The 14,755-nt window shown below is 41.2% G+C and overlaps 2 protein-coding genes across 2 annotated transcripts; one reads left to right on the forward strand and one right to left on the reverse strand.

Annotated features, from left to right (window-relative positions):
• The first annotated feature begins 3,274 nt into the window (after positions 1-3,274).
• Positions 3,275-8,501, forward strand: odc1 (ornithine decarboxylase 1). Its single transcript, XM_041953518.1, has 11 exons — positions 3,275-3,397; positions 4,347-4,495; positions 4,668-4,802; positions 5,039-5,212; positions 5,360-5,532; positions 5,638-5,854; positions 5,942-6,025; positions 6,217-6,379; positions 6,493-6,608; positions 6,733-6,947; positions 7,071-8,501. The coding sequence occupies exons 3-11, from the start codon at positions 4,704-4,706 to the stop codon at positions 7,207-7,209; spliced, it is 1,380 nt and encodes a 459-aa protein (XP_041809452.1). The 5' UTR covers positions 3,275-3,397; positions 4,347-4,495; positions 4,668-4,703; the 3' UTR covers positions 7,210-8,501.
• A 761-nt stretch (positions 8,502-9,262) lies between these two features.
• LOC121618752 (G-protein coupled receptor family C group 6 member A-like) lies at positions 9,263-14,077 on the reverse strand. The gene is made up of 6 exons (XM_041954334.1): positions 13,874-14,077; positions 13,469-13,781; positions 12,492-13,307; positions 11,909-12,118; positions 11,706-11,823; positions 9,263-11,129 (listed from the first exon to the last, which is right to left on the reverse strand). Exons 1-6 carry the CDS (start codon positions 14,041-14,043, stop codon positions 10,204-10,206), a joined length of 2,553 nt encoding a protein of 850 aa, XP_041810268.1. The 5' UTR covers positions 14,044-14,077; the 3' UTR covers positions 9,263-10,203.
• Positions 14,078-14,755: the final 678 nt, after the last annotated feature.

A 14,755-nucleotide genomic window follows, 5' to 3' on the forward strand; every position in this document is an offset into this window, starting at 1 on the left:
GAGTGTCTTTGTTTGATGCATTGCATCCCTTGATTCCTTTAGGCCAAGCTGCACTGATGTAACAAAACCGACCTCGTGTTTGTATCTAAATTCAGAGACTGCTATGCAGTTTACAGTGATGCTCTTTCTCTGTGTGGCCGGCTGGTCATGGATCAGCGGCTGTGTGGTGCACTGGTTTTAACTCTACCCAGCTGTCTGGGTGGAGTCGGTCACCAGGGCTTTAAATTGATTAAGCTGCCTGTGTGTCACATGCTGCTGGGGGCTCGCCTCATCAAAGTCACTCTGTCTAATCTGAAATGACAAATGGATCAGAGTCAAAATAGTAAAGAAACTCCACAGGTACCATCTGCTCAGATGGGCCGGGAGCCATGCAGAGAAATGGTAAGATTTCCGGTCTCATAAGTAGCTTTCTGGGCCAGCCAAAAATGCTCAGGTATATTGAGGTCAAGCCTTCATGGATTTTCTTCTGTTAACCTCTTGTGAAGTCTAAACAGCTCCAATCCTTGACCCCAGACCTACAGCTATTTGAATGAATGAATCAGTTGCGTCAGTAACTATGCGAAAGCACAGTCAGTTATGATCGTGCAACTATTCGGCACCATGCTAAGTAATAGATGCCTATGGAATTCTGGTCATAGCTCAACAAATGCAAATATTTCTAACTCAATGTTTGACCAAAACATTGCATGAAAGGCACCAATGTGCGACTTCTACAAATAAAATGTATTCAAAAATCCACATTTAGTGATCTGAACTAGTGGTTTTCAACCTGGGGATCAGGACCCTGACAAGAAAACCAAATTCTTCTACATCCAGTTATGTTAATTCCTCCAGCTTTTATCGACCCTTAATTTTTTCTTGTGAAAGGGATTGCAGGAAGGGCAGATGTTTTTACATTAAGAACATGCTAACCCATAGTGTGCTACTGAGAATATGTTGTTAAGGACAGTTGTGACATGCTTAATTATCATAGGTACACACTATTACAAACAGTACATAATGCAATGAAATACAAAAAAAAAGAAAAGAAATAGATTTCATCATCTCGACTCCTGACATAATCTGACATAATCTTGTAAAACACTTATTTCAAGATGCTTGGAGGCGTTCCATATTAGTTAGGAGAATTTGCCTCAATAATATATTTGTAGTAATTCAGACATACAGACCAGACACGGAACAGATAACTACTGCTGTGCAAAAAGGGGATTCTAACTTTGTACCCCACGATACCGCAAGCTGATCTTTGGTGTTGGGACATTGTGTGGGAGATCTCACTTGAGTGCTGTTGTTTGTTCCAAATGAGGTAGAGTACAGTTCATTCTCTTGCGAAATGTGAGGGAAAGTTGTGGTGTGCTCATTGTCACAAGGCACAGGAACATAAGCTGATAAAAAAGTAAAACTGACTGTGGCATTTTGCCGTGCAAGTGCGAGCTAACAAACAAGTGAAGGGAAATTCAAAAGCAGTGATACACATGACACACAGTGACCAAGGCCCATACACTACACTGTATCTTGTGGGTGGCCAATAACAATCATCATCCTTGTCTTTTGTGAGGCCTTGAAAATGTGGGGGTTAGGCCACAATGGTCCACAGAAATGATAACAGAAAGTCCACACAGAAGGAGAGATAGACATTACAAGAGGAGGGAAAGGAGACGGGTGAAGGAGACGGTAGACAGACAGACATTTGGTGGAAGAAAAACAACAACAGAAACAAAAGGAAATGGTCTAAGTGAAGAGAAATAATTTAACCCGGGCTTGATATGTAATATGTTGTGTTTTGTGATCTTGTGATTTTGAACAAGCTGATAAACATCTGTTGAAAATGAATTAGCCCGCGAGTGTGGGCCCACTTCCTGCCCGACAGACACGGTTCTGCGAAGGAGGTGAGGCCTGCGAGAAGAAGTTCAGATTCAGGGCAGGACTGGAAGGAAAACTGAAGTTTATGAAAATGATGATGTCATCATACAATTTTGCCGCTTAACCTCATTTTAACTTTTTGACCATTTCAGAAAGGGCTGCGCTTTTTACTTTTTTGATAATTAAACCGCTCGGAAACAATTACTTCATTCACCAACCCCGCAGAAAATTTGAATGGAAACCCTGTTATGTGAAGAGTAGAATGCCATCTTGATTGTAGCCTCAAGACCTGGAAAAGATATTAAGCAAAACCCACAGATATATGGCCCTCATGAAGCCCTAAAGTTTCCTGTTAGTATCCTGGAACCACTGCCTGTGCAACATTTCCACATGTACTGTTGGGTCACACTAACCAAATTCTTCATTTTTCTCCATTTGGTAATGTCTGCTTGCAAACCAAATGTCTATGAAAGCAACCTTTGAACTGATTAGACAGTCAGGGGGAAAAGTCTGGGGGACAGGAACATTAAGGTTCTGGTGAAAAGGCATTTTGCTGCTAAGGAGTATAAACATCCTGCACACCCTTTTCAGTGGCTTGCATAGGTATGATAAATTGCACCAGTTCCTCAAGTAATAATCATGACTTTATTAATTGCATGTCTGAATCTGTACATCTTTCCAGAGCTGTTGTGACATACATGCCTGTGCTGACACCTTACCCTCTCTGAGTCATCTTGCGATCTCCTTTAATCTCATCAGGTAGGTCAAGAACTCAGAGAGAGGCCGAGCAGACTGCCGTCAGGCCGGGTCACATCGCTGAGAGGCTGCAGACAGTCAGAGCCAGCAGACTGCTGCAGGCTGCCAGTGTGAGCGAGCACCTCTGGAGCGAACACAAATGCAGTGCTGGTCTCTTCCATCGCAGCTGGCCATGGGGAACCTGTACTGCACTGGATCATATTGGAGAACCTGGGACCAGAGGTCTGGCATTTCTGCTTAAAAATGGGCTGAAATGTGTAATCACTTATAATCACTAATTTAACTCCTACAAATTATTATGACGTGTTTCTCTTGAGCCACACAGTCTGGCAAGGAGCGCCTAGCCAGACAGTCCTGGCTAATATGTCTGTGGACAAACTTATTTCATGGAAGCTACACTTTCCTGTGGGGGCTTCCTAACTAGCTACCTGGTGGACCCATTTTTCTTGCATCAACAAGGAGCCTGTTTTAATTGGTTGTGTGAGCTTTTGTAATCTTGTCTGTGGTACTTGTCTAGCGGTCCCTTTCCCACCACGTGGATGAAATGACAAGGCCAAACCGGTTCATACGTGGATGGGAGGCCGGTTTCAGCTGGCTACGTTGCCATAGTAACGAACTCTCTATAAATACTCTCGGGATCCTTTACGGCGTTCACTCAGTTATAGTCTTGTGAGAGAGGCGTCACCTTCTGCAGCGGACTTCATTGTGAAGCAGACTGCTTTTTTTTAATCCCAGGATTCGGGTCTAATGGACAAACACTTTGTAAATGCTTTTTAAGGTGAGTGAGGACTTTTCGAAGTCGTGTTACTAAGAACGTCACACTTTAGCTTTGCTAAATTCTTGTCAACTAGGGTTAGCAGACGTTAGCTAGCAGGCTGATTCGGTTACGGCGGCTTAAAAAGGACAATGAAAAAGAGTCACTACGGGAGGAAATTATTTCAATTTCACATCATCAAGCTTCAATTTAATTCCAAATTGAATTGCTCTGTGGTGTTACCTTACATTAAAGTTATTGCCGGTGTGTCAGACGATTCGTTGTCGTTAACTAGCTAGCAATTATTCTCTTGTGTTAAAACATGCGAACAAACCGGCATAAAGTTTGCCTGTGATGACAACTTTTCTGGGCCATAGACTTTAGTGAAATGGCGTTATGCTGGAAAAGTTTTAGAACTGGCTGTATAAACTAGGCCAAACCATTTTAATGCTAACTTAGAAATTGAGTCGCCTCATGGCACGAAGAGCTCTAAACGGAACCGGCATATTGACGTGTGCGTCAGTTCGTAGTCACTGATTGGTTCATTTTAATGCCATTCTCGTAAGTTAACGCTGGATCTTCTTTGTAATTGGATTAAATGTGGACTGGGCGGACCTTAAACGCTTCGTCCTTTCAGTGACGTTTTCTGTGCAGATGGTGTCAAGTTGTCATGCCGTATTATAAAATGGAAAACTATTAAGGACTGGATGTGTATGTCTTGCGTATGCCTCAAGCCCTCTCAATTTTTAAGTTGATTACAATGGTTTTCATTTAACAATGCTGAACTTTATGATAAATAAAACATAAATGTAAAATTCTGAATTCATAATAGTTCAGAAATCTATGTTGTAATTTTGATTTGTATATTGATTTGATTTTGAGCTTGAAGTCTGAAGGCTTGCTCACTTCCTGACTTTCTCCTGAGGAAATGTAGTTTTTATGTTAAAATTCTGCCAACTTCTCTTGTTTATAGAATCCTCACTCTAGGAAAACGCACACTGGCTACTCAGCAGGCCCTGGCCTTGAGTCTTATTTGAAAGGATTTAACTTCACTGGTGAACCACCTTGGCTTCTCTGCACCTGAGTTACAGCAACGCCAAATTCCATCTCTTTCAAATTCAAGTAAGTGTCTCATTGTCTGTTCGCAACTTGATTCAATACCACATTGTTGTTAATCACACTTGCACTATGGAAATCTTTCCCTTGAATGGGGAATACAATGCACAGTAATCAAGGACACAAGGGTTTTCAAAGCTGAATGCTGTCTCAATAAGTCCTCCCCTCCCTCTTGCAGTTTACTAGTGACCAATCAAAAGGACTTCTTGTCACCATGAACACTGCTGCCCCTGAGTTTGAATTCTCTTTCCTGGAGGAGGGTTTCTCTGCCCGAGATACCGTTGAGCAGAAGATCAATGAGTCATCCATGACGGTAAGTGTCCTGTTAGGATATTGTTTGGTGAATACACAGATGACCTCATTTGTAATGTGGTTCATGTCCACAGGATGCAATTGAAAGCAAGCTCTTTAACTGAAATCCTGCACTACATCTTTATAGTGGCACTGTTTATTTGCAGTGTATCATGTAACTTTCTACATTTGAAAATGTTTTGTTATGGGACTGGTTTTATTAAACTCATGTCCCTTTTCCCATCAAATCCATTACAGGATGACAGGGATGCCTTCTATGTCTGTGACTTGGGAGATGTACTAAAGAAACATCTGCGCTGGGTCAGGGCCCTGCCTCGCATCACTCCTTTCTATGCTGTCAAATGCAATGACAGCCAGGCTGTCGTTATGACTCTGGCATCCCTGGGAGCTGGCTTTGACTGTGCAAGCAAGGTGCGTGTTGGAAAATTTCCATAGCACTAGATGTTCTCAGAATGACACAATACAAAGCTCTCTTGATGGTTAGCTGAAATTGCATTGGCAGCTCGTGTTTTTAAATTGGCACTTTTTTTGCTGACTGTTGGCATTGTCCCCCTCTAGACTGAGATCCAGCTGGTTCAGTCTCTGGGAGTGGATCCAAGCAGAATCATCTATGCCAACCCCTGCAAGCAAGTTTCTCAGATCAAGTATGCATCTGCCCATGGGGTCCAGATGATGACCTTTGATAGCGAGGTGGAGCTCATGAAAGTGGCCCGCTGTCATGACAATGCCAAGTGAGACATTTTACCATGCATAATATGAATGCTTTAGTGGTATTTTTATTTGCCTTCACTCCATTTGTTTTTTTTCCACTTACTATTTTTCCGCTTTGTGCCCAGGCTGGTGTTGCGTATTGCCACAGATGACTCGAAGGCAGTGTGTCGCCTGAGTGTGAAGTTTGGGGCCCCACTCAAAGCATGTCGAGGTCTTCTGGAGCGGGCTAAAGAACTGGGACTGGATGTGATCGGTGTCAGCTTCCACGTTGGCAGTGGCTGCACTGATCCTGAGACCTACACCCAGGCTATCGCTGATGCACGCTGTGTCTTTGATATGGGGGTGAGTTGTGATAAATGGACTTTGCAACTGTGATGCAGGTTTTCACCCAGCAAAGTAAACTTAGACTTTTAATTTTGTGGCCTCTAGGATGAGCTGGGCTTCAACATGGACCTATTGGACATCGGAGGTGGTTTCCCTGGTTCAGATGATGCTGAACTCCAATTTGAAGAGGTATCTTGCCTCTTTTAATGTGATGTTTCATAGACTAAATATTATGTCTTTTGGATTTGTTAAATATAAATAAGGCAGTGCAGCTTTTCTACTTTATCTGCTGCATCATTAGCACAAACAAAAGATAAGTGGTATTTTTATTTTTTTAAATTGATATTTACCTGTGTACACTTCCTTTCCTTCCTTGCTAGATCACAGCAGTAATTAACCCAGCCCTGGACAAGTATTTCCCTGCTGACACTGGTATTAAGGTCATCGCTGAGCCAGGTCGCTTTTATGTGGCCTCTGCTTACACACTGGTTGTGAACATCATTGCCAAGAAGGTCATCATGGACGAGGATTCAGCTTCTGACGGTAACAGCCTTGATTTAGAAAAAGTATTATGATTTCCAATGGTAGTTTAATAGTTTATTCTGAAAGCAGATTGTAGCATTTCTCAGTAATAAAATGAGTTATGCTTCCTTCAGAGGAAGACGAAGGGACCAATGATAGAACTCTGATGTACTATGTCAACGATGGAGTGTATGGATCCTTCAACTGTATACTCTATGACCATGCTCACTGTTTGCCAACGCTACATAAGGTAAGTGGAAATCAAGAATTGATATTGCAAAAAAGTTTCTCATCATACAAATTGGTCACTGAAAGGTGAAATAAACGATGATGGTTAACATGTCTGTGTGTCCCCTACCTTTCAACACTAACAGAAGCCAAAGCCAGACGAGGTCTTGTACCCTTGCAGTATCTGGGGTCCAACATGTGATGGCCTTGATCGCATTGTTGAGCAATGTAACCTGCCTGACCTGCAGGTGGGTGACTGGCTAGTCTTCGAGAACATGGGTGCCTACACCGTGGCCGCCTCCTCTACCTTTAACGGTTTCCAAAGACCTGACATACACTATGTCATGTCCCGCCCCGCTTGGTGAGTAGATGTCACAGAAGCAATGGATCACTTTCTGAATTTCTTTTCATGAGGAAACTTTTCAGGTTAAGTGCATCTTGTGTACATTGACAATCTAACTTTTCTCTCCATTGTCTTCCACAGGCAACATGTGCAGCAGATCTGTTCCCAGGGCATTCCATCTCCTGTGGAGGAATCTTGCCTGTTTGAAGTGCCGGCCTGCTGTGGTCGAGAGAGCAGCTTGGAGATGCCCACTAAGCCCTGCCATGCCAATGTGGTTTAAAAACATACTATACATCACAGCAATGATCTAGCATTCTTTCTTTATTAATTATTTGAGAAGGTGCTTTTTGTTTTTTTTCCCCTCTCCTCCCCAAATGTACATGAAATTTCAAGGCCAGTTACTTGACAGGAGAATGAGAGGGACATGTTGCACAAATATCTGTGTTCTGTATGGAAGCTGGGGATCAATCCTCAATGAAATGAGGCTGAATCACATTCTAAGTGTCTTTGTGTGTTCCAGGAAGTGTGACAGGGCAACTCTGTACATGAACTTTTTGCTGAAGTCTTCCTGCACTAACTTGGGGGGATGACTGTAAGGTGTACTGTAGTACAGGAAGAGCCTATTTACTGAACTGGAATAGTGTAGGGAGAGAAACTGTTGCTTTGCAAAATCACAAAACTATTTCACTGGTTACCCATCACTATATGGTTCACAGCATTTTAAACTATAGCAGTAGTCCAAGTGGTGAAGGTTACCAGTGCAATTAACTTAATATCAAAGACTAGTTAGCAGGTTGCGCTTAGCTCAGGCAATCACCAGTGCTAACTAACCTGCAAAATGTTAAGGGGGTTAGTTTGCTAATAAAATGTTTACCATTCAAAGCCCTGTTAACAGCTGAAGTCACATCCCTAGCTTGTAACTCGCAAAGAGGTAGTTGGAAGGGTGATTTAATTCTCAAATGGCTGCTATGTTTATATTTTCCATGATCTCCACTTCTGTACAGAACCTGTCAAGTGTTAGTCCTCAAGACGTTTTGGGTTTTGTGAATGCTTCTTCACTGATTATTGCCATAGAAAGTCTTTCCTGTACAAAATTTGAATATGTATAGGAACAGAAAATGCATGCACCACATTTTGCATGTCAGAACTTCACATAATTTGTCTTTGTGCTGATTATGGCAGTGGCATTTGAAACCACTGGTCAAACACATCTAGATACATAAACTGAACCGACATTTCAGGCACCCATGTCAAGAATGTGATCCTCGTATTCGTCCAGGTCACGCTACACTGCAGGTGCCACCAAAAACAGATCTTCAAGATTAACACTTAAAACACAGGGACTCAAAAGCAGACTGCACCTCTCCTCTTCTCCTCCTTATCTTATTTTATCTTTTAGTTTTTGTAACTTGTAGAAGGCAAGAAGTCTGTTTGTAATATTAATAAGAAGCCGTGCTTAACCATACATTTGAAATGGATACGAAAGAGACGGGATTGCAAATTCATAATGCTTTCCTATGGAAACTTTCTGAAGTTTTGTATTTTTTTAATAAATAAAATATTAGGTGCAGAGCCGAATTATGGATGTTGTGTTTTTAATGTTGTCCCGCATGTACAAAAGGCACTGACCCTTTGAAAGCTATTCACAGGATGTTTCCAGAGTGCCATCTAGTGTTTGCAGAAGAAAATGGTTTAAGCCAATCCTGCCTGTGATTTTGCCACAATGTGACAATCTCAGTTTTACATACAGTTGAATAACCGATGTAACAGATGATTTTTATTCCTTTTCACTGTTCTTGGCTTTTCCACTCACAGCTGATTTTCAGACACAGGGTCTTTGATTTTGCATGTCCGCATATAATCCACGCTAAAATAAGCCCCAATACTGACACAGCACTCATGCTGAGGCATGTGGGTTGAAAAACAATTCACACTCAGAATGTAAATCATCCAGCAAATCAATCCTGACCGTGAAAGAATTTACGCAAGACAACAAATGTATTATATAGCATGCATAGACTTAAAGATAACAAATAAGCTTCTTTCCAGAGATTCTCAACTAAGCTTCAATTAAAACTTGCCACCAATTAACTTTAGAGTGAATATATTTTGTGTGTGATTGAGGTAATCTGACCCTTTACCCTGTAGCAACAGTAATATTTTTATACATGTATTCATATATACTTACATATTCACTGCACTTACTTCTACTTCCATTTGCAAGATGTTTTACATTTTGGGAATTCTACTAACATCTGCTCGCAGTAACATACATCTTCAGAAGCAGTAGAATAAGTTCTTTGCCTTGGAATTATTGACATTTTGAATTGAAGTTGAAATATTGAAATGATTTGTGTACAAATGTACAGCTTTTTATCATTTTAGATTTCTTTCTACTACTTCTTTACAGTTCAGAGTTTATTTAGTCAACAAATATGTTGTAGGCTAATACTGCAATATTACACACGAAGACTTAGATCCACCTGCCATTTTGGAATGTGGGTTATTATGTTTTATTATGTAGCTGTTATATCTGTCTGGTAATGTTCAGTGAAAAGTTTGAGCCGTAGAAATGTATCTGCCTGTAATGGACAAACACATGAGGTGCAGTGCGACAGTTTTCACAAAGAAAATGAAAGCTCATTTTCTCACAGAATACAGGCCTTTACAGTGAAACATCTCTCATCTGTCTCTTTACAAACACTCTAAATATAACAAAACAATCACAATACAAAAGTGATAAAGTTCACAGCAGCAAAAAGAGCAAAACAATCTGTTTTCATGTGTCAATTAATCAGCTGACTAATTTCTGACAGACAGTATGAAAAGAAAATAAATTGATACACAAGCAATGGCAGTAACAGCGGTAAAGCTAACAAACAAAGCAAAAACTAGCCTATAATGGAAATAACATACACACACATACAGTGTGTGATGATATTCAGTCTGGGATATCTACTTATTCAGAAGACTGACAGCATTCTCCGATCTGTACCTTATAACATTACTGTAAAGGCTACAGCCAGTTAGCTTAGCTTAGCACACTGGACACAGCTAGCCTGGCTCTGTACAGAGGTATCAAAATCTGCTGACCAGCCTGACTAGAGCTCAACATGCTACTGTATTTGACATTTGTCAAGTGTAAAAACGTCAATTTGCTGTTTTATGTGCTGGTTTCCAGTTGTTTTTTGTTCCCTACAAAAAACAAAAACAAAAACAAAAAAACAAAAGAAAACAACAACAACAACAAAAACGTATGGATGTGCATGTGAGATTATGATTTCACCACAGTCATGTTGTTCAGCTCATAATGCCTCCTGATGTACTCGGTAATGGCGTGCTCATTATTAATCTCCTTCCTGAACACCATAATGTAACACTTTGGGGCCAAGTGACCTCCGAGGATGCTGTAGCTAGAAATGATAATGGCTGCACTTTCGATAGCTCGTTTGTACATGCCAACCAAGTTGATATAAATAGGGATGAAGAGGATCCAAATTATTAAAAACAGCATCATACTGGTGGTGACTAAACTTGCGTTTTTATACAAATCTGGCAACTGTTTGCCTTTGTATGCAAACAGGAAACAACTAAGGGCCAAGAAAGCATTGTAGGCTAACATGGCTACAAAGAACTTGGCGGAGCCTTTTTCACACTGATGCAGGATGGTCATGCTAAGTACCTTTGTATCAGGTAATGGAGGGTAAAAGTACAGCCATGGCACACACAAGGCAATCTGGATCCCAGAGACGATGATCACCACAGCCACCGGCTGATTTAGCTTCTTTACCCAGGATCCTAACTTAGTGTCAAAGTTGAAGCCCACTAAGATTTGGAGCAGGTTGGCCAGAATGCAGGAGATGCAGAGGGAGAAAGCCATGCCGAAGACGGGCAGGCCTGCCATGCAGGAAGCTTTGGTGGGTAATCCTGTGAAGCTAAACGTGAGGCAGAAGCAGACCAGCAAGGAAAAAAGCTCCAGGAAACACAAGTAACCTCCAACAGCCTTCACGATGGGAGTGCTACGATACATTGCAAACAAAACAGCGAACACAATGGTGACAATTACCCCAAGGACTTTCAAGCAACTCAAAATGATAACAAAGGGATCCGACCAGCGTAGGAATTCAACCGTTTTGTTCAAACACTTATCCCTCTGCAGAGAGGAATACATCTCTTCACTGCAGCGCTGACACTTTTCACCTTTGAAAGTAAATAAAGAAATGCAAATTTAATTGTACAATGAAAGCAGGAATATCTTTGCATGATCATCATGGAGATTACATTCCTTTCCTTTTCCTTCTACATGTACAACATTTTGTTTTGCATAAATGAGGAAGTACAGAGCCACAGCATCAGGTCACCCTAACTTTTACTGTACTGTTGTTTACTGTACAGTAAAGTTAGGTAACCCTAATTAAGCAAATTGACATGTATGATTTCAGTGAATAATGTCCAGTGAGAAACCTGCTGTCTTCTCTCAGAGACTATTTTTTTCAGAGGAGCACAGAGGACTGATAGAGTTTCCTTACATGGTGCAACAACAGTCACCTGAAGCTCAATATCAGCAGAACCAATCAGCTTCTGTGTGCTTGTGTCAGGAGTAAGGGGCTTAGTAAAGGATGCAAGGGAAATGTTTTGTTGTAGTGGTATTACTATTTATGCTCACATAAATAGTATTAGGAACAGTGACCTTGATGTTTGACCTTTAACAACCAAATTCTGTTCAGTTCATCCTGTAGTCCATCTTGCTTGTGGTGAATAAAATAAAACACTTACCGTTTTCAGCAGAAAACTCTCCGTCTGCACATGGAACACAATCACTGCAGCACAGTTTGCTTTGCTTTTTCAACTCCTGTCCTGGTTTACATGTTTTAGAGCAGTTGTAAACAGTCACCTTTGAAAGGCGAAACAGAATCAGTATGACTTGATGTTCATTCATTACTTTGGGAAAGGAATATGCGATGAAAATTTGACCTTACCGCCACACTGCACTTATTTCTAAGATCATCCGGGATTTGGATTTTTCCCTCCGGCCAGTACTCTCCAATGGTGTTTATGTGTGTGCGCTGTTTGGATTCAGACGTGTTCCAATACACAATATCATATCCTAAACTGGGGTCTCCATTGGAGTCAAAGAATATTTGTGTGGAGTTCACAGTGAAGTTAATTTTCTTGATTTCCACGAGAAGCTGTAGAGACAAACATAAACAAAACTACACTCAAGAAATTTGGTTCTTATTACTTCTGCCACAAGCGAAACGACAAATCACAAAACAGGATTTTTTCATGTATCATACAGGATGAAACAGACATTGTAAGTTTTGTTTGTTTAAAAGAAGAGCTTGATGATTTGGGGGAAATTCGCTTTTTCACATTCTTGCAGAGTTTCTGGTGAGATAATGACTGTAGCCTTATTTTAACCAGACAGGTATGAGAGAGGTAACATCTTCTAACCAAACTCTGCAAGATAGCAAATACGCATATTTCTAAAAATGTCAAACTATTGCTTTAAAGACACACATTAGCAATGAAAAATATGTCAGTAAGATAACTTTACCGTACCTCTGAGGCTCTAAATTTGCCGCTGTGTTGACACTGGTGGTTGTCACACTTCAGCAAGTGTCTGAGACCCTCAGCAATGACTTGAACAGCCAAGTAGATGTTGTATGATTCATCCTGGTCAATGTAAGTGGCCAAGCAGCTTATGTCCAGACATTGCTTGGACCCCTCTTGCCTGCTCGCTTGTGAGCAATTGCTTTCTCTGTTCTTGTCAGACTGATTAGAACAAAGTGGATAAAGACTCAGGTAGTGTTCGAGAATGGCGTTGGTGGTCCCGTTGAACACTGACAGGACGTAGTCTTTAAAATTAGGCACCTCATTCCTCTTCGAGATGAATCCGTAAACCTCCCCGGCCCTCTCAATGCCCGGCAGCGCAGAGATTGCTGTGGAGGTGGACCACGAATCACTTGCAATCCAAGTTCTGTTGAGGTTGTGTTCAATAGCTGCTTCCATGATGATTTCGACATTGATGGTTTTGGTGAACACAATGATGGCCTCGGCAGAGGATTCGTTGATAGCAGTCACCAGCTCAGCCAGCCTCACGTGGGTTTGGGAATTGTTCTTGGGAAAGTAACCAGGCAGGATGTCAATAAATTCAATGCAGAGGTCATTCATTTCAGTGAAGATGTTCATGAGGTTATCACTGCCGTACTTCCCATACTCATCATCACTTCCTATAATGGCCACACTTTTCCAGTTAAACTGCATCACCAGCTGAGCAATGGCCAGTGTCTGATGTTTGTCACTAGATATTGTTCTCAGAAAAGTGGGGAACTTCAACTTCCTGCTGAGCAGCTCACTAGTTGATCCATAACTAATCTGTAACAAACAGGAATAATCAAGTTGAAATTACTTAGTATGCAACAGTGATGAACACATCATAATCTCATTATTTTGCTCAAACTAAGCAAAGGCATTCAAAATTGTTTGCATTTTGAACTGTAGCTAATGGGACAATATCAAGTGCAGAAAAGACAAACCTGGGCAACTGATGACAGAGCAACAACTCGTGCAACAGCTATTGATACTTCAGAATACCGTTCACCGATCACTGCCTTTGTTTGGGGTTCAGATAAAGCAGCTTGAAAGTTTGCAGGTACTAAACACCTCTGAGGGTCTGACTGGTTCTTCAGCAGCTGGAGTGTTGCTAGGATGGCAAGGCTGACATCTCCACAAGTGTCATAGATGTCATATCCTATGGTGAAGTTGTGTAGGAGCCTAGGTGTACGCTGGTTTATTTCTCTGATGGCGTAAATCATCACTTGAGTTTGAAGGAACATTTGCAAATCAAACCTTCACAAATTGACAGAGAGCAGATGAAATTTCTGAAATGATTATATACAGACATCATGTTGATTCATTCATTTCAATGAGGCCATACTCACTCATTACAGGAGAGTGGTCCATGTGTTGTGCTCCTGTCAGTTTGCCTGTGAATAGGGATAAGTCCTCCGATGATGATGTCCCCAGGAGAGTAAGCACGCAGAAGACCATTCTGTCCTGAACAAGGACTAAATGCACTCATGATGCTGATGAAGAACAGTAACAAGAACATTGTGGATACACGGGGCTAAACGCATGTATGTATGCAGCTGTTCCTATCTCTAGAATATGAACTGGCTTACAGATAACAGACCTCATATAACTTCCCACTGTGGGAAGTGGGGCATGATCATTTGCATTGTCAGACAGATCCTGTAATTTGATGCAAAGCATTTGCTTTTGCTGACACATCTTCAAAGTTCTTGTTTGGCACTAGAATGCCAAGGTGATTTGTATTGGGCATATAAGAGGATTCATTCACAGTTGTTTGTTATTCATCATCAGTATTTTTGATTTCCTCATGATTGCCTTCTTCACACAAGGCAGAGGTCTGTTTTGATTTGAGAAATGGCTCTTTTACTTAAGTGAGTGATCCCAAAAAAGAAACACTGGCACAGTTTACACTGCCGTCCATGAGAGGGCAGCATGCTACATGCAGACAATTATATATATCGATCAAGCAACATGCAGTTAATATTATACATTTTCCAATAAATTCAGGCCCTCATAAACAAGTCATTATTGGACGAGAGCTCCTAAGAGTGCTTAGAATAGAGGAAACTCTGATTGTCTACATCTCCATGACAACTGAGCAGAGTCCATCTGCTGATGAAGACAGTATGAGACTGTCCAAAGCTCCAGATCAAGTCAGGTGGACTTTGGACTGTTCAGTTCGGTGCTGTTTCCCAGGTCAAGATGCTCAGAGGCCATTTCTTGTAATGTTA

The sequence above is a fragment of the Chelmon rostratus genome, chromosome 15 (assembly GCF_017976325.1).
Source record: "Chelmon rostratus isolate fCheRos1 chromosome 15, fCheRos1.pri, whole genome shotgun sequence".
Classification (NCBI taxonomy): Eukaryota; Metazoa; Chordata; class Actinopteri; order Chaetodontiformes; family Chaetodontidae; genus Chelmon; species Chelmon rostratus.